The 25,327-nt window shown below is 38.6% G+C and overlaps 1 protein-coding gene across 4 annotated transcripts in view; it reads right to left on the bottom strand.

Annotated features, from left to right (window-relative positions):
* Positions 1-25,327, bottom strand: part of HECW1 (HECT, C2 and WW domain containing E3 ubiquitin protein ligase 1) — a 548,017-nt gene that overhangs the window by 182,920 nt on the left and 339,770 nt on the right. For all 4 annotated transcript variants that reach the window (XM_033088739.1, XM_033088737.1, XM_033088738.1 and 1 more), the window contains one exon: positions 24,728-24,822. In XM_033088739.1, the coding sequence (XP_032944630.1) occupies positions 24,728-24,822 (95 nt within the window). The remainder of the gene's footprint in view (positions 1-24,727; positions 24,823-25,327) is intronic.

Here is a 25,327-nt window from a genome sequence, read left to right as displayed (position 1 = left end):
TTAATTGTCGCTTTGATGCTTATGCTTTTGGTGCCATATCCAAAATATAATTGTCAAGACCAATGTCAAGGACCTTCTTCTCTGTTTTCTTTGCTCTTTTATGATTTCATGTCTTTCATTTAATTTTTTAATGCATTTTGAGTTAATTTTTGTGAGTGGTGTAACACAGACATATAAATCATTCCTCTGCATGTGTTTATCTAGTTTCCCAAGCACCATTTATTGAAAACACTATCCTTTCCCCATTTAGTATTTTGGCTCCCTTGTCAAATATTAGTTGACTTTATATGCAAGGGTTTATGTTAGGGCTCTCGTTTCTGTTCCATTGGTCTATTTTTATGCCAGTACCACATTGTTTGGATTACTATATCTTTGTAGTATAGTTTGAAATCAGGAAGTATAATACATCCAGCTTCGTTCTTCTTTCTCATGATTGCTTTGACTGACTTGGAGTCTATTGTGGCCATACAAGTTTTAGGATTTTTTTTTTTTTATTTCTGAGAAAAATGACACTGGAATTATGATAGGGATTGCACAGAATCTATAGGTAGCTTTGGTTAGTATGGGCATTTTAACAATATTAATTCTGCTCCATGAACCTGGAATACCTTTCTATTTGTTTGTGATTTTCAATATCTTTCATCAAAATCTTTCAGTGTATACATCCTTCACCTCCTTGGTTAATTTTATTCCTAAGTATTTTATTGTTTTTGATGCTATTGTGAATGGGATTTTTTCTTTGCTTCTTTTTCTAATATTTTGTTGTAAGTATATAGAAACACAATTTATTTCTGTATGTTGATTTTTTTATTCTGCAACTTGACTGAATTCATGGATTAGTTCTAATAGTTTTTGGTATACTCTTTTTTTTAAACTTTTTTTATTAGTTTCAGGTGCACAAAACAATGCAATAGTTAGGCATTTATCATTTATATCCCTCACACGGTGACAATTCCCCTCCCCCCATCCTTTAGGATTTTCTACACATAAAATCATATCATTGCCAACAAAGAGAATTTTACCTCTTCCTTTCCAATTTGCATGCCTTTTACTTCTATTTCTTGTCTGGTTACTCTAGTTAGGACTTCCAGTACTGTTCTGAATAGAACTGTTGAAAACAGGTGCCCTTGTATTGTTCTTGATCTTAAAGGAAAAGCTTTGAACTTATCACTATTGAGTATGATGTTAGCTATGGACTTTTGCAAATGGCCCTTATTATGTTGAGATATATTCCTTCTACGCACAATTTGTTGAGTTGCTTTTTCAATGAAAAGATATTGTATTTTGTCAAATACTTTTTATGCATCTATCGACATGACCATAAGATTTTAATCTTTCATTCTATTAAAGCTTATTTTATTTATTGATTGGTTTATATATGGTGAACCATTTTTGCATTCTAGGAATAAATCCTGTTCATGTGCTGTTGAATTCTGTTTGCTAATATATTGTTGAGAATTTTTGCATCAATGTTGATCAAGGATATTCGCCTGCAGTTTTCTTTCGTGTAGGATCCTTATGCGGTTTTGGTATCTGGGTAATGCTGGATTTACAAAATGAGTTTTGGAGTCTTCCTTCCTTCTCAATTTTTTGGAAGTTTGAGGAGAATTAGCGTTTTAAATGTTTGATAGAAATAACTGGTGAAACTATCTAGTCCTGGACTTTTCTTTTGAGAGGTTTTTGCTTACAGATTCAATCTCCTTATTTGTTACTAATCTGTGCAGATTTTCTATTTTTCATGATTCAGATTTGGTGAGTTATTTCTAGGAATTTATCCATTTCTTTTAAATGATCTAGTTTGTTAGTGTATAATTATTCACAGTAGTGGTTTATTATCCTTTGTATTTCTGCAGTACCAGTTGTAATGTCTCCTCTTTCATTTCTAATTTTATTTATTTGAGTCTTCTGTCCTTTTTGTTTTTAGTCTAGCTACAAGTTTGTCAATTTGTTTATCTCTTCAAAAAACTAGTTCTTAGTATTGTTAGTTTTTTCCATTGTTTTTGTGGTTTCTATTTAATTTATATCTGCTTAGGTATTTGTTATGTCCTTCCTCTTGCTAACTTTGGGTTTCATTTGTTTCTAGTTGTTCTTTTTAGTTATGTTAGGTATAAATTTAATTAAACTTAATTTCTTTTTTCTTAATGTAGGCATTTATCACTATAAGCGTCCCTCTTAAAACTGCTTTTGCCACATCCCATAAGTTTTGGTATGTTGTATTTCTATTTTTGTTTGTTTCAACACTTTCTTAAATGATTTTCCTTTTGATTTCTTCTTTGACCCATTGGTTTACAGGCAATGGAAATATATTCTGTGTTTATGAATTGGAAGAATTAACATTGTTGAAATGTATTTGAATTTTTCAGTTCTCCTCCTGTTATTAATTTCTAGTTTGCCACCATTGTGATAAAAGAAATACTTGGAATGATTTCAATCTTTTGAAATTTTCTAAGACTTCTTTTGTGATCTATCACATGATGTATCCTGGAGATTTTTCCATGTGTGCTTTAGAATAATGTGTATTCTGCTGCTGTTGGATGGAATGTTTTGTATGTGTATGTTAAGTTCACTTGGTCTAAAGTATGGTTTAAGTTCAACATTTTCTTGTTGATTTTTTGTCTGTGTGATCTATCCATTGTTAATTTCGGTTATTGAAGCCCCATAGTATTATTGTACTGTTGCTTATTTTTCCCTTCAGATCTGTTAGTATTCTTAATATACCGTGTTTCCCCAAAAATGAGACCTTGCTGGACAATCAGCTCTAATGTGTTTTTTGGAGCAAAAATTAATATAAGACCCGGTCTTATTTTACTATAAAATAAGTAAAGACCGGGTCTTATAATGTAATATAATATAATATAATATAATATAATATAATATAATATAATATAATATAATATAAATTAATATAATATAATGAATGAGTCTAATATTAATTTTTGCTCCAAAAGACGCATTAGAGCTGATTTTCCGGCTATGTCTTATTTTCAGGGAAACACAGTATGTAGGTTCTCTGATGTTGTGGGTACATATATATTTATGATTGTTAAATCTTCTTGATAAGTAGACCCCTTTGTCATTATATAATGACCTTTTTTGTGTCTTGTTACAGTTTTTAGATTAAGTCTATTTTGTCTGATATAAATATATCTACCCCTGCTACCTTTGGCTTCTACTTGCATGGAATATCTTTTTCCATCCATTCACTTTTAGCTTATGTGTGTTCTTACAGCTAAGTGAGTCTCTTGCTGGAAGCATATCATTGGGTCATGTTTTTTTAATCCAACTAGCCACTCTATGTTTTCTCATTGGAGAATTCAATCCATTTACTTTTTGAGTAATTCTTCATAGGTAAGGATTTACTAATGCCAACTTATTAACCAATTTTGGGCCATTTTGTAGTTCTCTTGTTTCTTTCTTCCTCTTTTGCAGCCTTCCTTTGTGAACTGATGGTTTTCCAGAGTGGTATGTTTTTATCCCCTTCTTTTTATCTTTTGTGAATTTATTACAACTTTTTGCCTTGTGGCTATTATAAGGCTTACATAAAACACCTTATAGAAACAACTGTCTATTTTATGTTTATAATTTAACTTGGATAATATATAAAATTCTACCCTTTTACTCCCCATGCTTTTATGCTTTTGATGTCACTATATACTTCTCTATATTTTGTATCCATTAAAAATATTATAGCTATACTTATTTTTTAATACTCTTGCCCTTTAACCTTTATACTAAACTTAAGTGGTTAATATTGTATTATATTAAAGTTTTAAAATATTCTGAACCTGACTCTATACTTACCTTTACCACTGTGTTGTATATTTTCAGTTTTCATGTTGCTTATTAACATCTTTTCATTTCTTTTCTTTTTTCTTTTTTTTAATTAAAGTTTATTGGGGTGACAATTGTTAGTGAAGTTACATAGATTTCAGGTGTACAATTCTGTATTAAATCATCTATAAATCCCATTGTGTGTTCACCACCCAGAGTCAGTTCTCCTTCCATCACCATATATTTGATCCCCCTTATCCTCATCTCCCAGCCCCCACCCCCATTACCCTCTGGTAACCACTAAACTATCGTCTGTATCTATGAGTTTTTGTTTCTCATTTGTTTATCTTGTTCTTTTGTTGTTTTGGGTTTATATACCACATATCAGTGAAATCATATAGTTCTCTACTTTTTCTGTCTGACTTATTTTGCTTAGCATTATAATCTCAAGATCCATCCATGTTGTCACAAATGGTCCTATTGCATCTTTTCTTACTGTCGAATAGTATTCCATTGTGTATATATAACACAACTTCTTTATCCATTCATCTATCAAAGGACATTTTGGTTGTTTCCATGTCTCGGCCACCATACATAAAGCTGCAATGAACATTGGAGCACATTTGTCTTTACAGATAAATGGTTTCAGATTTTTTGGGTAGATAACCAGGAGAGGGATTGCTGGGTCATATGGTAATTCTATTCGTAATTTTTTGAGGAACCTCCACACTGCCTTCCATGGCGGCTGCACCAGTCTGCATTCCCACCAACAATGTATGAGGGTTCCTTTTTCCCCACAGCCTCTCCAACACTTGTTACTATTTCTCTTGTTGATGATAGCCATTCTAACTGGGGTGAGGTGATATCTCATTGTGGTTTTTATTTGCATTTCTCTGATGATTAGTGATGTTGAGCATTTTTTCATATATCTGTTTTCCATTTGTATGTCCTCTTTGGAGAAATGTCTCTTCAGGTCCTCTGCCCATTTTTCAATGGGGTTGTTTTGTTGTTGTTGTTGTTGTTGAGTTGCAAGAGTTCCTTGTATATTTTGGATATTAGCTCCTTATCAGAGGCACTGTTTGCAAAAATCTTCTCCCATTCAGTTGGTTGCCTCTTTATTTTGTTGATGGTTTCTTTTGCTATGCCAAAGCTTTTAAGTTTGATATACTCCCATACATTGATTTTAGCTTTTACTTCCCTTGCCTTTGGAGTCAAATTCATAAAATGCTCTTTGAACCCAAGGTCCATAAGATACCTAAGTTTTCTTCTATGCAGTTTATTGGTTCAGGACTTACGCTTAAGTCTTTGATCCATTTTGGGTTAATTTTGGTACATGGTGACAGATAGCAGTTCAGTTTCATTCTTTTGCACGTGGCTTTCCAATTCTGCCAGCACCATTTATTGAAGAGGCTGTCATTTCTCCATTGTATGTTTTTGGCTCTTGGTCAAGAATTTTCTGTCAATATTTGTGTGGTTTTATTTCTCGGTTCTCAATTCTATTTCATTGGTCTAGGTGTCTGTTTTTCTGCCAATACCATGCTGTTTTGATTATTGTTGCCCTGTAGTACAAGCTGAAGTCAGGGAGTGTGATACCTCCAGCATTGCTCTTTTTTCTATAGATTGCTTTGGCTATTCGGGGTCTTTTGTTGTTCCAAGCAAATCTGATGATTTTTTGTTGTATTTTTTTTTTAAATGCCATTGGGATTTTAATGGGGATTGCATTAAATCTGTATATTGCTTTGGGTAATATGGCCATTTTAACTATGTTGATTCTTCCAATCCATGAGCATGGAATGAATTTCCATTTCTTTGTGTCTTCTTCAATTTCTTTAAAAATCTCTTATAATTTTCAGCATATAAGTCTTTCACTTATAAGGGTAAGTTTATTCCTAATAATAAAAATGTATTTTATTATTTTTGCTGCAATTACAAAAGGAATTGATTTTTTTTTAAATTTCTTTTTTTGAGATTTCATTGTTAGTATATAGGAATGCTATGAAGCTTTGTACCTTGATTTTTTTAGCTGGCAACTGTACTGTATTCGTTGATCATTTCTAATAGCTTTTTGGTGCAGTCTTTAGTGTTTTCTATATATAGCATTATGTCATTTGCAAAGAGTGACAATTTAACTTCTTCATTCCCCATTTGGATGCCTTTTATTTCTTTCTCTTGCTTGATTGCTCTGGCAAGGACCTCCAACACTACGTTGAAAAGCAGAGGTGATAGGGGACAGCCCTGTTGTGTTCCTGAGCATAGAGCAAAGGGCTTCAGTTTTTCACCATTAATTATGAGATTAGCTGAGGGTTTGTCATATATGGCCTTTGTTATGTTAAGGTATTTTTTTTCTATACCTATTTTATTAAGTGTTTTAATCATAAATGGATGTTGCATCTAGTCAAAGGCTTTTTCTGCATCAATTGATACAATCATATGATTTTTCTCCTTTATTTTGTTTATGTGATGTATCACATTGATGGATTTGCATATGTTGAACCATCCTTTTGCCCCTGGGATGAACCCCACTTGGTCATAATGAATAATCTTTTTAATGCATTGTTGCATTCAATTTGCTAGAATTTTGTTTAGGATTTTTGCATCTGTATTCATCAGAGACATTGGTCTGTAGTTTCCCTTTTTGTGTTGTCCTTACCAGGTTTTGGTATCAGGGTAATGTTGGCCTCATAAAATTAGGGAGTACTATCTCATCTTCAATGTTTTTGGAAGAGTTTGAGCAGGACTGGTATTAAATCCTCTTTGAAGGTTTGGTAGAATACACTAGTGAAGCCATCTAGTCCCGGACTTTTGATTTTTTGTTTTTTTTCCTGCTTTCTTTTTACAGTTGATATCCAATTTCAAAGCCCTTTGATAAGAGAATGTGCTTGGTATGATTTCAATCTTCTTAAATTTGCTGAGGCTAGTTTTATGACCCAATATATAGTCTATCCTTGAGAATGTCCATATACACCAGAAAAAAATGTATAGTCTGATGTTTTAGGATGAAGTGCTCTGTAAATGTCAATTATGTCCATTTCTTCTAATGTGTCATTTAGGGCTGCTATTTCGTTATTTATTTTCTGTTTGGATGATGTATCCATAGCTATCAGTGATGTATTTAGGTCCCCTAGTATAATTGTGTTTTGGTCAATTTCTCCCTTTGGTTCTGTAGTAGTTGCTTGGTATATTTCGGTACTCCCTGATAGGGGGTATAAATATTGATGACTGTTATGTCTTCTTGTTGTATAGTTCCCTTTACCATTATGAATTGTCCATCTTTATCTTTGTTACCTTTTTCACCCTGAAGTCTGTTTCATTGGATATCAGTATGGTTACACCTGATTTTCTCTGGATACCATTTCCTTGGAGTGTCAATTTCCACCCTTTCACTTTGAGTCATTTACATTTACGGTGATTATTGATATGTGAGGATTTCCTGTCATTCTATCTTTAGTTTTCTGGTAAGACTGTGTCTCCATTGTTTCTTTGCCTTTTTGTTGTCTATTATTTCTGTGTGGTCGTAGTCTATGATGTTTCCCTTTGTTTCTTCTTTTATTACAGTATGTATTTCAATTCTGGATTTTTTTTTGTGTGTGGTTACCATTAAGTTTATGTAAAAGAAAGTATGATATTTAGTGTATTCCATTTTCTTCATCATGCCTGCTTTCTCCATTCCCTTATTCCGGATCAGGCCTTTACTCTCCCCCTTTTTATATTTTGGTTGCCACAAATTGTCCCTGTTGATGGTGGTCAAATAGCCTCCTTTAGTATTTCTTGTAGTGCAGGTCATGTATTAGAAAATTCCGTCAGCTTCTGTATGTCTGGAAAGGTCTTTATTCCTCCTTCATATCTAAAGGATATCTTTGCTGGATATATTATTCTTGGCTCATAATTTCTCTCTTTCAATAGTTTGAATATTTGGTTCTACTCCCTCCTGACTTGTAGAGTTTCTGCTGAAAAATCTGATGATAATTTGGGCTTTCCTTTGTAGGTTACCATCTTCTTTTCCCTGGCTGCCTTGAGGATTCTTTCTTTGTCATTAATTTTTGACAGCTTCAATACTATGTGCCTTGGAGAAGGCCTGTTTGTGTTGAGGTAATTAGGTGTTCTATTTGTTTTTTGGATTCGAGGATCCAGTTCTTTCCACAAGTTTGGGGAGTTCTCATGGACTATTTGTTTGAATATACTCTCTGTTCCCTTCTGTCTTTCTTCTCCTTCTGGTATGCCTATTATTCTTATATTGGTCTTTCTGATGGAGTCAGAAAGTTCTCGTAGAGTTTTTTCATTTCTTTTAAGTCTCAAGTCTCTCTCTTCTTCCATCTGTGTCCTTTCCACGTTTCTATCTTCAATGTCACTGATTCTTTCCATCATCTGGTCAACTGTACTACCTAAGCTGGCTATTTCATTTTTCATTTCTTCTATTGAGTTCTTAATCTCCAGAAATTTTGTTTTGTTCTTTTTTTTTAAATTTCAATCTATTTGGTAAATTTTCATGTTGTTCTTTTTTTTTTTTTTTTTTTTTTAAATTTATTGGGGTGACAATTGTTAGTAGAATTACATAGATTTCAGTTGTGCAATTCTGTATCACATCATCCATAAATCACACTGTGTGTTCACCACCCAGAGTCAGCTCCCCTTCCATCACCGTACATTTGATCCCCCTCACCCTCATCCCCCACCCCCCAACCCCCTTACGCTCTGGTAACCACCAAATTACGTTCCCCAGATTAATTTTCAAACCCCGTGGCCATCCTGTGGTCACCGACTGCCCTCCAATCCCCTCACCCTCCCCCCCACCCCCCACTCCCCCCGCCCATCTAGCAACCCTCAGTTTTTCCTCATTGTCTCCCACACAGTTTCTGATTAGTTCATTCACTTATTCTTTTCTTTAGAATCCGCAAATAAGTGAGATCATATGGAACTTATCTTTCTCTGTCTGACTTATTTCACTTAACATAATGTTCTCTAGATCCATCCATGTTGTTGCAAATGGTAAGATTTCTTTCTTCCTTATGGCTGCATAATACTCCATTGTATAAATGTACCACAGTTTCTTAATCCAGTCATCTACCGATGGGCATTTTGGTTGTTTCCATGTCTTAGCTATTGTGTATAGTGCTGCAATAAACATAGGAGTGCATAGAGATTTTTGAATTGAAGTTCTGGATTTCTCCGGATAGATACCTAGGAGTGGAATTACTGGATCATAAGGTAGTTCCATTTTCAGAATTTTGAGATACCTCCATACTGTTTTCCATAGCGGCTGCACCAGTCTGCAATCCCACCAACAGTGCACAAGCGTTCCCTTTTCTCCACATCCGCGCCAGCACTTGTTGTTTGTTGATTTATTGATGATAGCCATTCTGACTGGGGTGAGGTGGTATCTCATTGTGGTTTTTATTTGCATTTCTCTGATGGTTAGCGAGGTTGAGCATTTCTTCATATGTCTGTTTGCCATCTGTATGTCCTTTTCAGAAAAATGTCTCTTCAAGTCCTCTGCCCATTTTTTAATTGGATCGTTTGTTTTTTTGGAGTTGGGTTGAGTAAGTTTTCCATAGATTTGTGATATTAATCCCTTATCAGATATATCACTGGCAAATATCTTTTCCCATTCAGTAGGATCCCTTCTTGTTTTATTGATGGTTTCCTTTGCTGTGAAAAAACTTTTTAGTTTGATATAATCCCACATGTTTATTCTTTCTCTTAGTTCCCTCGCGCGAGGGTGTATATCAGTAAAAATCTTACTCCGGGTAATGTCTGAGAAGTTTCTTCCTATATTTTCTTCTAGGTATTTTATGGTTTCAGACCTTACATTTAAGTCTTTAAGCCATTTTGAATTTATTTTTGTATATGGTGTAAGGAGGTGGTCCAACTTCATTTTTTTGCATGTGTCTGTCCAGGTTTCCCAGCACCATTTATTGAATAGACTGTCATTACTCCATCGTACATTCTTGCTTCCATTGTCGTAGATTAAATGGCCATATAGGCGTGGATTTATTTCTGGACTCTCTATTCTGTTCCATTGATCTATGTGTCTGTTTTTATGCCAGTACCATGCTGTTTTGATTACTGTAGCCTTGTAGTATAATTTGAAGTCAGGTATTGTTATACCTCCCACTTTGTTCTTATTTCTCAAGATTGCCTTTGCTATTCGGGGTCTTTTATGGTCCCATATAAATTTTAGGATTATATGTTCTATTTCTGTGAAAAACGACGTTGGCAGTTTGATAGGAATTGCATTGAATATGTATATTGCCTTAGGCAGTATGGACATTTTAACTATATTAATTCTTCCTATCCATGAACATGATATGTGTTTCCATCTATTTATATCTTCCTTCATTCCTTTCATCAGTGTCTTATAATTTTCTGAGTATAGATCTTTTACTTCTTTGGTTAAATTTATTCCCAGGTATTTTATAGTCTTTGGAGCGATTGTAAATGGGATTGTTTTTTTAATTTCTCCTTCTGATGTTTTATTATTGGTATATACAAATGCAACTGATTTCTGAATATTAATTTTGTATCCTGCCACTTTACTAAATTCATCTATCAGCTCTAATAGCTTCTTGGTGGAGTCTTTAGGGTTCTCTATATATAGTATCATATCATCTGCATACAATGATAACTTTACTTCCTCCTTACCAATCTGGATGCCTTTTATTTCTTTTTCTTGTCTGATTGCTGTGGCAAGAACTTCCAGAACTATGTTGAATAGAAGCGGAGATAGTGGGCATCCTTGCCTTGTTCCTGATCTTAGGGGGAATGGTTTTAGCTTTTCCCCATTGAGTATGATGTTAGCTGTGGGTTTGTCATATATGGCCTTTATTATGTTGAGATAAGATCCCTCTATTCCCACTTTCTTAAGGGTTTTTATCATAAATGGCTGTTGGATTTTATCAAATGCTTTTTCTGCATCTATTGATATGATCATGTGATTTTTATTTTTCATTTTGTTAATGTGGTGTATCACATTAATAGATTTGCGGATGTTGAACCACCCCTGCATACCAGGGATGAATCCCACTTGATCGTGGTGAATGATCTTTTTAATGTATTGCTGAATTCTGTTTGCTAATATTTTGTTGAGGATTTTTGCATCTATGTTCATTAAAGATATCGGCCTGTAGTTTTCTTTTTTTGTGGTGTCTTTGTCTAATTTTGGGATCAGGGTGATAGTGGCTTCGTGAAAAGTGTTTGGGAGTCTTCCCTCCTTCTGGATTTTTTGGAAGAGCTTGAGGAGAATTGGTGATAATTCTTTTTTGAACGCTTTGTAAAATTCACCTGTAAAGCCATCTGGTCCAGGGCTTTTGTTTGTTGGGAGACTGTTGATTACTGATTCAATTTCCGTGGTGGTAATCAGTCTATTCAGGTTTTCTGTTTCTTCTTGAGTTAGCCTTGGAAGGTTGTACGCCTCTAGAAAATTGTCCATTTCTTCCAAATTGTCAAATTTGTTGGCATATAGTTGCTCATAGTAACTTCTTAAAACTCTTTGTATTTCTGCAGTGTCCGTTGTCACTTCTCCTCTTTCGTTTCTGATTTTATTAATTTGGGTCCTCTCTCTCTTTTTTTTAATGAGTCTGGCTAATGGTTTGTCGATTTTGTTTATCTTCTCTAAGAACCAACTCTTGGATTCATTGATCTTTTGTATTGTTTTTCTGGTTTCTATTTCATTTATTTCTGCTCTGATCTTTATTATCTCCTTCCTTGTGTTCCCTTTGGGCTTATTTTGCTGTTCTTTTTCCAGATCCCTTAAATGTGAAGATAAACTGTTGATTAGTGATGTTTCTTGTTTCTTTAGGTAGGCCTGCAAAGCTATGAATTTCCCTCTTAGGACTGCTTTCGCGGCATCCCATAGATTTTGGGTCATCGTGTTTTCATTTTCATTTATCTCGAAATATCTTTTGATTTCTTCCTTGATCTCCTGCTTGACCCATTCATTATTTAGTAATAAGTTATTCAGCCTCCATGAATTGGTGTGTCTTCCCGTTTTTTTCCTGTAGTTCATTTCTAATTTCATAGCATTGTGATCAGAGAAGACAATTGGTATGATTTCAATGTTCTTAAATTTATCAAGGCTTGTTTTGTGGCCTAACATATGATCTATCTTGGAAAATGTTCCATGTGCGCTTGAGAAGAAGGTGTATTTTGCAGCATTGGGGTGAAATGTTCTGAAAATATCGATTAAATCCAAGTGGTCCAATGTATCATTTAAGGCTGTTGTTTCCATATTGATTTTCTGTCTGGAAGACCTGTCCCTTGTGGTCAGAGGTGTGTTGAAGTCCCCGACTATAATAGTGTTACTGTTGATCTCTGCCTTTATGTCAGTCAGTACCTGTTTTATATATTTAGGTGCTCCTATGTTGGGTGCATAGATGTTTACTAGGGTTATGTCCTCTTGTCGGATCGATCCCTTTATTATTATATAGTGCCCATCTTTATCTTTTAGTATGTTCTTCATTTTAAAGTCTATTTTGTCAGAAATAAGTATTGCAACTCCAGCTTTTTTCTCGTTTCCATTTGCATGAAATATCTTACTCCAACCCTTCACTTTCAGCCTGTGTGTGTCTTTTGTTCTGAGGTGAGTCTCTTGTATACAGCATATACAAGGGTCTTGCTGTCTTATCCAGTCAGCCACCCTATGTCTTTTGATTGGAGCATTTAATCCATTTACATTTAAAGTGATTATTGATAGGTACATAGATATTGCCATTTTTAAATTTGTAGTTAGGTTGTTTTGATCTTTCTTCTATTTACAGAAGACCTTTTAGTATTTCTTGCAATGCTGGCTTGGTGGTAATAAATTCCTTTAGCTTATTTTTTTCTGGAAAGCTCTTTATCTCTCCATCAACTTTAAATGATAGCCTTGCTGGATAAAGCAATCTAGGTTGTAGGCCTCTGTTTTCCATCACTTTAAGTATCTCCTGCCACTCCCTCCTGGCCTTCAATGTTTCTGTAGAAAAATCATTTGATAGTCTTATGGGAGTTCCCTTGTATGTAACCCTCCGTCTTTCTCTTGCTGCTTTTAGGATTCTCTCTTTGTCTTTAAGCTTTGCCATTTTAACTATAATGTGTCTTGGTGTGGACCTGTTTGGGTTAATCCTGGTTGGAACTCTCTGCACTTCCTGGACTTGTATGTTGGTTTCCTTCATCAGGTTGGGGAAGTTTTCAGACATTATTACTTCAAATATGTTCTCAATCCCTTGCTTGCTCTCTTCACCTTCTGGTATTCCTATGATGCGCATGTTGTTGCGCTTGATGTTATCCCAGAGGTCTCTTAGGCCATCTTCATTGTTTTTTATTCTTTTTTCTTTTTGTTGTTCCGTTTGGGTGATCTCTGCTACCTTGTCTTCTAAGTCGCTGATTCGATCCTCTGCTTCATCTAGCCTGCTGGTAATTCCTTCAAGTGAGTTCTTAATTTCGGTAATTGTGTTCTTTAGTTGCAACTGGTTTTTCGTTATGATTTCTACATCCTTCTTTATGTTTTCTCTAAGCTCGTTTGTTATGATTTCTACATCTTTCTTTATGTCTTCTCTAAGCTCCTTAAACATTCTTATCACCAGTGTTCTGAACTCTGTCTCTGAGAGGTTGGTTACGTCTGCTTCATTTGGTTCCAGTTGTGGAAGCTTCTTCTGTTCTTTTATTTGGGACGTGTATCTTTGTTTCCCCATTCTGGCTGACTGTGTTTATTTTGATATATTAGGTAGATCCCCTAGAGTTCTTAGTTCTTGCTAGGTTATCTTATGTAGTATGTGTCCTTTATATTTGACTCGCACCACGTCGTCCTCCTCTGCGTGTGCTCCAAAGGTGAGTCTTGTGTTGTGTACACTGTCCCGTTCAAGAAGATCTTTAATTGCTTCCCGCTAATGAGCAGGTGGGGTCAACTCCTGGGCTGACCTGCCGTGAGACTTGGCTCTGCCCCCCGCAGGGCACTCTGCTGCGTGAGGGTTTACCACCCCAATGTGATTTGGCCTCTATGGGCTCCAGAGCCTGCCGAGAACTCCCTCTAGGTGTGTGACCTGCAGGTCAAACCCGGCTGCACTCCGATTTGGTCTGGAGTTGGCCCCCGGATATGCCGAGTTCCGTGCCACCCAAGCTGGGCCCCGGCAGGGAAGTCCCAGAACAAGGCAAATCACCAAGCACAGCAGCAACGACAACAGCAAAGAGAAAAAAGGAAAAAAAACAAAAAAACAACAAAAAAAAAAACAAACAGCCTATAACCCCCGCTCGACACAGGCAAAGATATCAAACATACAAGACAAAGCAAAACAAAACCAAGCAAAGCAAAACAAAGCAAAACAAAAAGCAGCGACCGTCTCGGCCTGAGCCCACCAAGCAATGACCAGGTTGTCCTCTGCTGTACCAAAGAGCCCCCTGCTTATTGCGCAGGCAGAGCCGGTCACCTGGTGCTCAGAGAGACTTTGGGACTGCAGACTTAAAAGCGTGGGCCTGAGGGGTCTGGATGATAGTCTCCACAAAGTCAGTGCAGCTTCTGCCCTTGTCCGCACGTATGCACACCGAGAGGAGCACCACCAGTCCTTTGTCCAGAGTTCGTGAGTCCTAGGGCACTCCTTCAGTGTGTGTGTATGGGTGCGGGCGGGATATTTCTGATCTGCTGACCGTGCCTCACAAGCTGGGCCCCGGCAGGGCAGTTTCAGAACAAAGCAAATCACCAAGCACAACAGCAACAACAACAACAAAGAAAAATATCAAATACGTTCACATGCAAAACCACCTGATAACCCCACTCGACAGAGAAAAAGATATCAAAGATATAAAGACAAAGCAAAACAAGACAAAACAAAGCAATACAAAAAGCAGCAACAGTCTCGGCCTAAGCCCACCAAGCAATGTCCAGGTTGTTCTCTGCTGTACCAAGGAGCCCCCTGCTTATTGCGCAGGCAGAGCCGGTCACCTGGTGCCCAGAGAGACTTTGGGACTGCAGACTTAAAAGCGTGGGCCTGAGGGGTCTGGATGATAGTTTTTACAATATCAGTGCAGTTTCTGCCCTTGCCTGCACAAATGCACACTGAGAGTGGCACCACCAGATATGTGACCAAAACTCTTGAGTCTTAAGGCACCTCTTCAGTGTGTGTGTGTGAGTGCGGGCAGGAGATTTCTGATCTGCTGAAAGCCCAGAGCTGCACCTGCCTCACTGCTGATCTCCGGGTGTGTCTCGGCAGCTGCACCCACCCCACCCTAGGCAAGCCAGGAAGGGTGGGGGCTGGAGATGGAGGGGTCTTCACTCTCCCAGCCCAGCCGTGCGTCGCTCTCTTCCCGCAGGCCAGAAAAGGTGGTGGCTGGGGGTGGAGGCGTCTCTTCTCTCCTAGCGCAGCCAAAATCACGCACACTGCCCAGTCTGCCTGGGTCAGGGCTGCCCGTCAGGCTTCCCAAAGCGTGAGTCTTAGATACCACTTCTCGGTTCAGGGGCCGGTTTAAGTCTCTGGAAGGGCGGGGTAGGATTGGGAGAGCAGGGCGGGGGGAGGGGCCCAGGTATGGAGACTGCGCCCCCCGACCGCCGCAGGGCGCGCCGCCTTCCCAGCGGGAGAAATCAGCCGTGGGAGCAGGGAAAGAGCCTACCCCCGGTCTCTGCGCTCTCCGCTCCGCCTGGGATCCTGTGCGTGCCTGGCACCGTGGTTTTCGGTTTTCGCCCCCGCCAGCTGAGGCTCCGCTGGGGGCTGGGCTCTCCCGCCGCTGCCCGCCGGGCGCTCCCACGCCGCTTCTCCTCCTCCTCTCCTTGCTCCCTCCAGTTAGCTTACCCCCAAGAATTTCTTAGCTTCAAGCAATCCACGAATCTCTCCACTATATTGTGTGGTGAGCGAAAATTTCCTCGATGGGTTATAGTTCCCGTTTGCAACAAGATCTGGAGGAGAACTCAGAAAGTGCGCCCTGCTGCCGCCATTCCTATGATGTCACCTCTCATGTTGTTCTTTAATTGTGTTTCCAAGTTCATTAAACTGCCTTTCTGTGTTTTCTTGAATATCGTTGAGTTTTTTCAGAACTACAATCTTGAATTCTCTGTCATTTAAGTCACATCTTTCCATGTCTTTAAGTTCATTTTCTGGAGACTTTTCACTTTCTTTCTGAGCTGTCTTATTGCCTTGGTTATTCGTGGCAATTAATGATTTATTATTTCTCTTCCTAGACGTCTGCAGGGGTGGGTTCTGGACCAGGTTGATAGGAAGAGGTCTTTGTTTTGTTTTCCAGTACGTGTTGGTAGAATGTTTTATTTTCTCTCCGACTGCAGCCTTTTTTTCTCTCTCACACTGTTGTGTTATGTTTTCTCAGCACTATTCCAGCTTCTCATACAATGGGGGGATTACCTGGAAGGTAATTCTCCTCTGTTAACAGTTTGTCTGGGACATAGGGCACCGCGTCCCTCTGGGAATGTGGAGAGCTTTTGAAGTTCCAAAGCTCTTCCTGCACCAGATTCAGAGCCCGTGTGTTTCAGCAGTTCTGTTTACTCCTGTAGGGATGTAGGTGGGGACAGGGTCGGGGTGGGTTGTGAGAGGTGGCCCAGAGCAATGGTGGCAACCACCACCACAGCCAGTCTTGCTTCCACATTTCCCTCCCCTTTGCCGGAACCTGTTGGGCTGCAAATCTGTGGCTGTGGACCACAGTGCTCAGAATTGCAAATATTCTGTTCTTTTGAGTTGACACTGCTACAGTTCCACTTCTAGCACTGGGCAGGTGGGGGCAGGACTAGCTCTGGATGGGTAGGGAGAGGGCAGCTAATCTCAGTGCATAAGGCTTCCATTCTCTGTGGCAGTAAGGGCTTAAACAACTGTTTTCAGCCTTTTTCCCTCAGTCTTTGCTCCGATGTCTCTGCCGTGAGCGTTGCGTTCAGCCGTGTTATATGCTGTCCTGTCAGCCCTGTGGGCCATAAACGAAACCCTACCAGTCCAAGTTCTTCCCTCTTCTGCAGCTGCGGTTGTTCCGGGATGCAGCGGGCTCAGAGCACTGAGCTAGGTCTGCCTTCTGCACCCGGGTGGCCCCGTCTCCGCAATTCTCCCTTCCCTCTTCCCCTGCTCGCACCATTTCCCCACCTTCAGGTGTATTCAGTAGTGAGCCTCTTGGTCTTGCCTGTCTGCTGTGCAAAGAGTCCTTTGTGGACTCCCTGTGTGTTCAATTGTGTGTTCAATTTGTTGTAAATTCCACAGGAGATTTCCAAATGCTCACCTCACATCGTCATTTTGATGACATCACTCCCCTCTTTTCAATTCAACTTAAAGAACTCCTTTCAGCATTACTTGTAAGGCAGGTGTTGTGTTGATGAATTTCTTCAGCTTTTGTTTGTCTGAGAAAGTCGATCTTGCCTTCATTTTTGAACAGCTTTCCTAGGTAAAGTGTTCTTGGTTGACAGTTTTGATCTTTCAGCATTTTGAATATATCATCCTACACTCTTGACTTATGAGGTAATGTTTCTGCTGAGAAAACTGCTGATAGCCTTATTGGAGTTTCCTCTTATAAGGTTTTTTGTTTGTTTGTTTGTTTTTTCTCTTGTTACACTTAAAATTCTTCTTGCCTTTAATTTTTAATAAGTTTATTATAATTTTTCTTAGAGAGGATTCCTTTAGTTGATTTGTTTGGTAAGCTATGAGCTTCATGAGTTTGGAGATACTAATCACTTCTCAGATTTTTGAAGGTCTCCGCCATTATGTCTTTAAATAAGTTTTCTGCCCTGTTTTCCCCCTCTTCTCCTTCTGAAGCTTTAATAATTTATAAATTTGTTCTTTTGATTGTATCCCATAGATCATGTAAGCTTTCATCACTCTTTTTCATTCTGTTTTTCTTTCTGCTCTTCTGATGGATAATTTTAATTATCTGTCTTCAGGCTCACTTAGTCTTTCTTTTCCTTGGTCAAGTCTTTTCTCTTGAATTCTTTTATCATTGCATTTTTCATTCCAAAATTTCTGTTTGGTTCTTTTTGTTTTGTTTTCTATCTTGTGCTGAACTTCTTGTTTTGTTCTTGTATTTTTTTTCCTGATATTATTGAGTTGCTTATTCAGGTTCTCTTGTTACTCTCTGAATATCTTTATAGCAATTATTTTGAACTTTTTATCAGGTTATTCTTGGACCTCCATTTCTTTGGGGAAGTTTGGAGGTTTACTGTGTTCCTTTGGTGAAGTTGTTTCCCTGATTCTTCATGATCCCTATAGCTTCACATAGGTGTCTGTGCATTTTACAAAGGAATTATCTCTTTCAGACTTTATAGACTGATTTTGGTAAGAGAAAACTTTCAGCTATAGGTGGGAAAATTCCTGGATTTGCAGGATGCCAAGTGAGGGGGCTTGTGGCAGCACTTGGCTCAGAGGAGGCATGATGTCTCTTTGACTTAGACCACTGGGGTCCACAGCATTGACAACTTTGGGGCCCTATGTGATGACTGTGAGAGGTCCACTGTGGCTGTGCTGGCTGTTGGGGTCCTCAGCAGCACCTCCAGATTCAGCAGCTGGGACCAGGGTAGGCACTGTTGGTCACTAGAGCTGGTAGTATGCACACACTCAACTGTGGGGTCCACCTGCAGGTGCCTGTATAGTGGCAAATGCCAAATGTAGACACACATATAATGGTGAGGGCCAGGGCAGGCAGCGAGGGCTGGGCCCAACTGCAGATGGCCTATCTCTCAGCATGTACTACTATGGCTCCTATGTCTTGCCATAGGTAGATGGCAGTGGAGACCAGAGTTGTGGGTTGGGCTGGGGGCATGCTGGTGCACAGCTAAAGGGGCTAGTTTCAGGTGAATGCAGTGGGGCATGCCAGTGACTGAAAACAGTGCTCGATTTGGGACCACAAGCAGCTGTGGGGGAGGACTACAAGGAGCTGTTAGGCATGCTCTCTTATGGCTTCACAGTCTCCCCCTGGGCTTTTTCTCACAGTGCAGACTAGTGATAGGGTTAGGCCAGCAGCATGCATGTACATAGCTGGAAGAGCTAGCTGTGCATGGCAATGGGGTTTAACTATAGGGGGCAAAGCTGGCACCTTTCACTTGTGCAGCTACAAAGGTCTGGACTGGCTGTTGGTGTGGTTTCCAGGCTGCAGAGAGGGTGGGGAGTATAACTGGAGAAACTTAGGCAATTGGCATCAGCAACCATGAATACTTGTGGGAAAAAAGATGGTAAAATCTACAGTTGTTCTGTGGCAGTTGTGCTAGCTGTTGCTTCTTTCTTCCGAGGCAAAAGCTGCTGTGTTTGTTTGTAGAACAGGTCACTGTGAACCATGACCACTCCTCCTATGTGGCAGCTATTTGTAGAACGTGTCTTTCTTCCTTGTTCCTAGACATCTCTATACCTTTCAGCTTTGTAGGGCTGGGTAGGGTGAAATCAAAATGGGAATTTCATGAACTGACAGGCTGGGCAAACTGATTGCTTTCTCCACTCTTCCTTTCCTGGGGAGGTGAATTCTTTACAGCTGAGGAGTTCACTCTTGGCACTGAGGAGTGCTGGCTTGAGGAGTGGAGTGATGCAGGAAAAAAGAATCTGTCTTCTTATTCTCTTTATGTGATTATTCTCCTTGTTGTTGTTGTTGTTGTTCCACTGTGCTGGTGAAGTTTCTCAAGTGGACTCCACAGCTCTCCCAGAGCTGTTTTGATTCATGGATAACAGTGTAATTGTTGCTCTTTGTGGGCAAACAGAGGCTGAGGTCTCCAATACCACCATTTTTTTAAAAAGATTTTTAAAAAATCTTATATTTATTGTGGTGACATTGGTTAGTGAAATTATACAGGTTGCAAGTGTACGTTTCTATAATATATCATCTATACATCACATTGTGCGCTCACCACCCAGAATCAGTTCTCCTTCCATCACCATATATTTGACCCTCTTTATCCTCTTCTACCATCTTCCCCTTCCCCTTATCTCTGGTAACCACTAAACTGTTGTCTGCATCTATGAGTTTTTGTTTCTTTGTTTGTCTTATTCCTTTGTTGATTTCAGTTTTATATCCTACATATGAGTGAAGCCATATGGTTCTCAACTTTTTCTTCTGACTTATTTTGCTTAGCATAATAATCTCAAGCTCCATCTATGTTGTTGCAAATGGTGTAAAACTGAAGACTTTTACTCTATATTCAAGAATAACACAGGGTTGTCCCCTATCACCACTGTTATTCAACATAGTATTACAAGTCCTCGCCAGAGCAATCAGGCAAGAGAGAGAAATAAAAGGCATCTGAATTAGGAAAGAAGTTAAATTTTCACTTTTTGCAGATGACATAATTCTTTATATAGAAAACCCTAAAAGAACCACCAAAAGCTATTAGAAGCAATTAAAAAATACAGTAAAGTTGCTGGCTGCAAAATCAATGTACAAAAAAATCAGTTGCATTCCTATATACTAACAATGAAATTTCAGAAAAAGAAATGAAAAAACAATTCATTTTGAAATTGCAGCAAAAAGAATAAAATACCTAGGAATAAACTTAAGAAAAGATGTGAAGGACTATACACTGAAAACTACAAGTCACTTTTAAAAGAAATTGAAGAAGACACAGAGAAAGGGAGAGACATTCCATGTTCATGGATTGGAAGAATCATGGATTTGCTATCATAGTTAAAATGGCCATATTACTCAAAGCAATACAGAGATTTAATGCAATCCCCATGAAAATCCCAATAACATTAAAAAAAAAAATAGAACCAAACATCATCAGATTTGTATGGAAAATATTGACCTGATTCTACCTTAAGTATGAATTTAGCTTGCATTCCCAAGAAATATCTTATTGGGTTGCTTTTTTCTTTTACTTTCCTTCCTTCCTTCCCTTCCTTCCTTCCTTCTTTCTTTTCTTCCTTCCTTCCTTCCTTCTTTCTTTCTTTCTTTCTTTCTTTCTTTCTTTTTTTTTGAGAGTTCTATTTCTGTTTAGGGGTCTGACAAATGAATCTGGGAACATGAACTTATGGAGCAGTATTTCAAATTTTGGCAAAGAACTTTACGCTGTTCAATTATTATCAAAAGCTTGGTTGCAGAGATACTGGATTAAAGTGGTGGAAGAAGGATATGTTCACTTCCAATTTCTCATTGAAAAAGCTAGAAGTATACAATATGTACATAGATAGACAGATAGCTAGGTAGATAAACAGACAATAGCAATGTGAAGTAAGGATAAGAACAATTCAGAATAACAAAATTCTGAAGGAATTTAGACAAATTTTAATGTTGATGAAGACAGAGCAAGAAATTATATTCTTGGACTACACATGATTTGGCCTCTAAATCTGGGGGACCCCTCAACACTAGGCCCCAGAGAAGGTAGGAACATAACCAGACTCTGGTAGCTTTTCAAACTCCTTGGGCCTTGCCTCACGAGCCTCTGGAGTTAGTCCTCCAATAGCTACTAATGTTCAATATCCAAAGGTGACAGTCCTCAGACCTCAGTACAGCTGGGAATGAGAGAAACACAGGGGCCACTGCACTACAAAGTGAATGCTACCCAGGGAAAGTCTTGGAAAATAGGCATGGGGAATGGTGTGCTCAGAACTTTGAACAGAGACTGAGAGCAGCTACAGAGTATCTGAACTCCCACACTGTAGAAGAAGCCAGCAGGCAGAGGAGGAGTTTTCAGTGGGTCTAGAAGATGCCCTCTCTATGAGAAGATGACTGCTCAGTCCCACAGAGAGGGAAGGACAGATGTGAAAACCTATTGTTGAAGCAGAGACCTGATGGAAAAAGCTTGTAAGTTCACAGTGGATAGTGTGGTGAGCTAAGGAAAATGTACCTACTCTGTCTTTTGGCAAATTATAGGTATGCATAGATTTTTGTTCTCAGATGTATAAATGGGGAGAGGAAAATATTATCATGGGGCTTATTAAGAGAGACTGTAATGCACAAGAGGAAGGTAGCATGGGCAAAAATACTGAGAGGGAGATCTTATTTTTGAAAATTATTTTCTACAGAAAATAGAATAAAAATATGAAATGTGCTAAGTGCTCTCAGTAAGATATAACATCTATAAATAACCAAAGTGCAGATGGAGAATATTAAGTCATATATTCTTTAGACCTGACATAATTTAGATCTTGTAGCATATCATACCCCGATATCCTTGCAGATGCTCTCATTTCTGACAGTTGTCTTACTTCCCTCCCAGGTCTGGCAAAGTCCTTTTCATGCTGCCTTGCTCGGCCTACATGCCACCTCCTCTCAAAGCCCTGTCAGCTGCTGAAGGTACCTCCTCACTGCTTTCTGAACACACCAGAACAATGGGTTTTCACACTAGAGGACCAGACATTTCAGAGAGTGTTATCATTTATAATAGAATAAGTATGAGTTCTCAATGACAGGGCTTACATTTCATTTATCTCCATAACCCTTACCCACCATAGTTTCTGATATACAATCAAGATTAATAAATAAATGACAGCCCTGGAAAATAAGGACAGATTACAACCTCTTTTTATAACAGCGACCTCAACAGATGTCAGTAGGACAAAGACAAAGGATAAGGAAGGCAGAATGAGGAAAAGAACTAATACATATTGATAGCCTGCTATGCTCAAAGCATTAAAGTACTGGTTATACTAAAGGAGCATTTGATATCTCTCCCTCTTTTTAAAGAATTTCAATTTTAATATATTGTCACAAACTAGCTCAATGAGTTTTGGGACATAATATAATGACCACAGAAATCCAACTCTTCATAAGTGATTATTGCAGTACCAGCAATCCTCAATTTAAAAACAGATATTCAAATTTATTCAAAAATTAATTTTGGGACACTTGAATAGCATTTCTCCTTACAAACAGCGTGCTTAAGTCCCAGACCAAACTGCATAGGTTTATTTAACCCAGAAGGTTACTAGATTACACCAAGAACTGAAGTGAGCTGCAAAAAGCATAAGCTAGGTTTGATTTGGCTTCATTGCCATATTGCCAAGTGATCACCTAACCAAAATGATACTTCTTGCCCATCTCACAAACGGGCTGTGAATCAACTAGAATAATGCAAGTGAAACTCCTGTGAAAAGTGCACCATGGTATAGAACAATAAGGGTCACTAACAGTTTAACTATTATAAAACCCAACTGTATATTAAAATACTGTCTTGAAAGAAAATGCATGTTCCCTTCTGCCACAGGACTCCAAGTGCTCATCTCCAATGAGGAAATGGGATGATTATTACTCTCTCTCTCTGCCTCTGGCATCACATGGGCTCTCACAAGCATGAGGATTAAGAAGAGAAACAAAAATGGAATGTGCATTAAAGCATCAACCCAAGTGTCTCCTGACTGATGTGAGAAAATCATTATGGAGATGATAATCAGAACAGCAACATGTCAAAGTATTTCAGAACGTCTGAATTTTAAGTACCTAGACTAACAAAGATGGGGTGGGGTGAGGGCTGACACGGAGTCACTGTAATCTCCTGAACCTTCCTGTCAAATACTTTGATTGAAGCACGTTGTATGATGTTTCCTCTTCTCAGACATAAGCCCTTGTTCCTGGCATCAACAGCCCCTTATCACACGAATTGCTACCACGGAACAAGCCAGCCAAGCCTGCATCTGGAAAACTTTTCCTAAATCGGCTTGACTCCACTTCCAGCCTCCTTCCTTCTCTGTCTGCTGTGTGTTCAGGGCCTTCTTGCCTTGTCCAGCTCACCTCTGGTTTAATTCAGTCGGAGCTTCAGCCTTGCTGCTCCGCTTTAGTTGACCCTCCCCTTCACAATTGACTACATGTATCGATCGGGACGTCTTGGGATTTTCCAGGAACTCCCTTTTGAGGATGGCCCGTACAAATAGGCCTGGCTTATTCCCACACTTAAATTCCTGTCCCAGCCAGTAAAATGACAGACTTCATGTACAGAAATTGGCACAGCCATCAAAAGTGCACATGGTCACCCCCGCCCCCACTTGCTTCTCCCTGCCTCTCCTGCTGCATGTCTCTCAGAGTAAGCCCTGACCCCCCACCTCCCACCCCAGTCAGTGTCCAGTTCTGCTCTTAGAATGGAGGCAGACTATCTTCTGTCCCTGAAGCCTGCTTATCTCACTGCTGTCGCCAAGGACTCAACTTGTGCACCTTCAGTGCACGGGAGGACTGATTTATGAAACAGCAAAATAGTATCTTTTAAAGCCAAAGTACTTTCTGAATCACTCATATTCAATTTCAAGTGCTTCCCCCCTCCCCCATAGGAAAAAACATGTTGTTTTTATTTTACTTACACTAACATGACAAAGTTTTTGTTTGTTTGTTTTTTTTTTTCATTTGTTTTTATCTGGTCTCGCCCATTTAGTAATTTTAAATTTTTGTGAAAAGGATAAGAATGCTATTTGTAAGTAGATTTCAGCTAGCCTGATCAGATGTACTGAGAACTAAAGTAAAATGTACTATAATAAAGACATGATTTAAAACCCTGATCTGCAACTAGCTAACTATGTGACCCCAGGTACATTACTTAAGCTCTTTGAGCACAGTTCCCTTATGTTATATAAAGAAAAAAAGCATCATTTATTATGAACTCAGAAATGTAATAAATTATGCACTTTCTGAAAAAAGGAAAAAGGATCAGAGATTCTAGTCTTTTCTAGGCATACCATTTTATAATTCTATGACTAAAATCAGTGATTTATTTATAAGCCTAAAAAAGTTAAAACATGAAAATGTACATATTGAAAATGAAGAAATTTAACACTGTCTCAAAGAAAGATTTATTATTCACTGCTATTAAACCTGAGTCTATTAGAAATATCTGGCTATCTACTGAAGCTCAACATTTCTCTATCAAAAAGTGGTATGCATTGTAATAAGGTTGCCTTTGGATCTTACCCCTCTTTATTATTTTGAGATATGTATGTCTGTCTATCTGTCTACCTATTCATAATCTATTAATATGTCTTCATACGTGCATGTACACACACACACACACACACACACACACACACACACACAAACATAAGAACAAATGGAAAAGTGAACAAGCATCAGAGTTGGGTCTTGCCAAAGAGGAAGGAATGGGACTTACGGGAGCTGCTGAGTTTTTAACTGTGACACTAGGGGTGGTAGCTCGCAGGGCTCCGCTCACTCCATGGTAGTATTTGAAGCAAATCTTAGTTTCAGCTGGAAGACAAAATTAAAATGGGACTTAGAATTAAGGTATAACCCAGGAAGAGATAGCCAGGGCCAGAGAGGACACCCTCAGCAACTGCAGCCTAATTCCTCCCATGAGCCATGCAGGCCCCACCTGACAGTGATAGCCAACAAATGGTTTCAACGACAAATCTGACTTCTTTCCAAAAATGTATCAAAAATTATTTTGACCTTAGCATTTTTGTACCCAAGTTAAATCCATTATTTAGATTTCTCTATTAGACGTTATTGTTTTTAAACCTTTAGTTCTACGATTTTAGTAGTTTGATGCCTACCACTAGTCTGTTTCTGTTGTATAATTTGTTGTTGTATAATTTCCTGTTATATAATTCGTTGTGATTAATGGCTTGGTAATTTGGAGGAAGACTTTGAGAAGGTATTGAAATACATGGATGTGAGGTATATTTTCTAAACTCTGGTACACATCAATAATCTCTCTGTATCACAATTTGTTTTTCTTCAAAGTTCTATAGAT

The sequence above is a fragment of the Rhinolophus ferrumequinum genome, chromosome 20 (genome assembly GCF_004115265.2).
Source record: "Rhinolophus ferrumequinum isolate MPI-CBG mRhiFer1 chromosome 20, mRhiFer1_v1.p, whole genome shotgun sequence".
In the NCBI taxonomy this organism is placed as follows: Eukaryota; Metazoa; Chordata; class Mammalia; order Chiroptera; family Rhinolophidae; genus Rhinolophus; species Rhinolophus ferrumequinum.
This window is presented reverse-complemented; position numbering and strand designations above follow the sequence as displayed.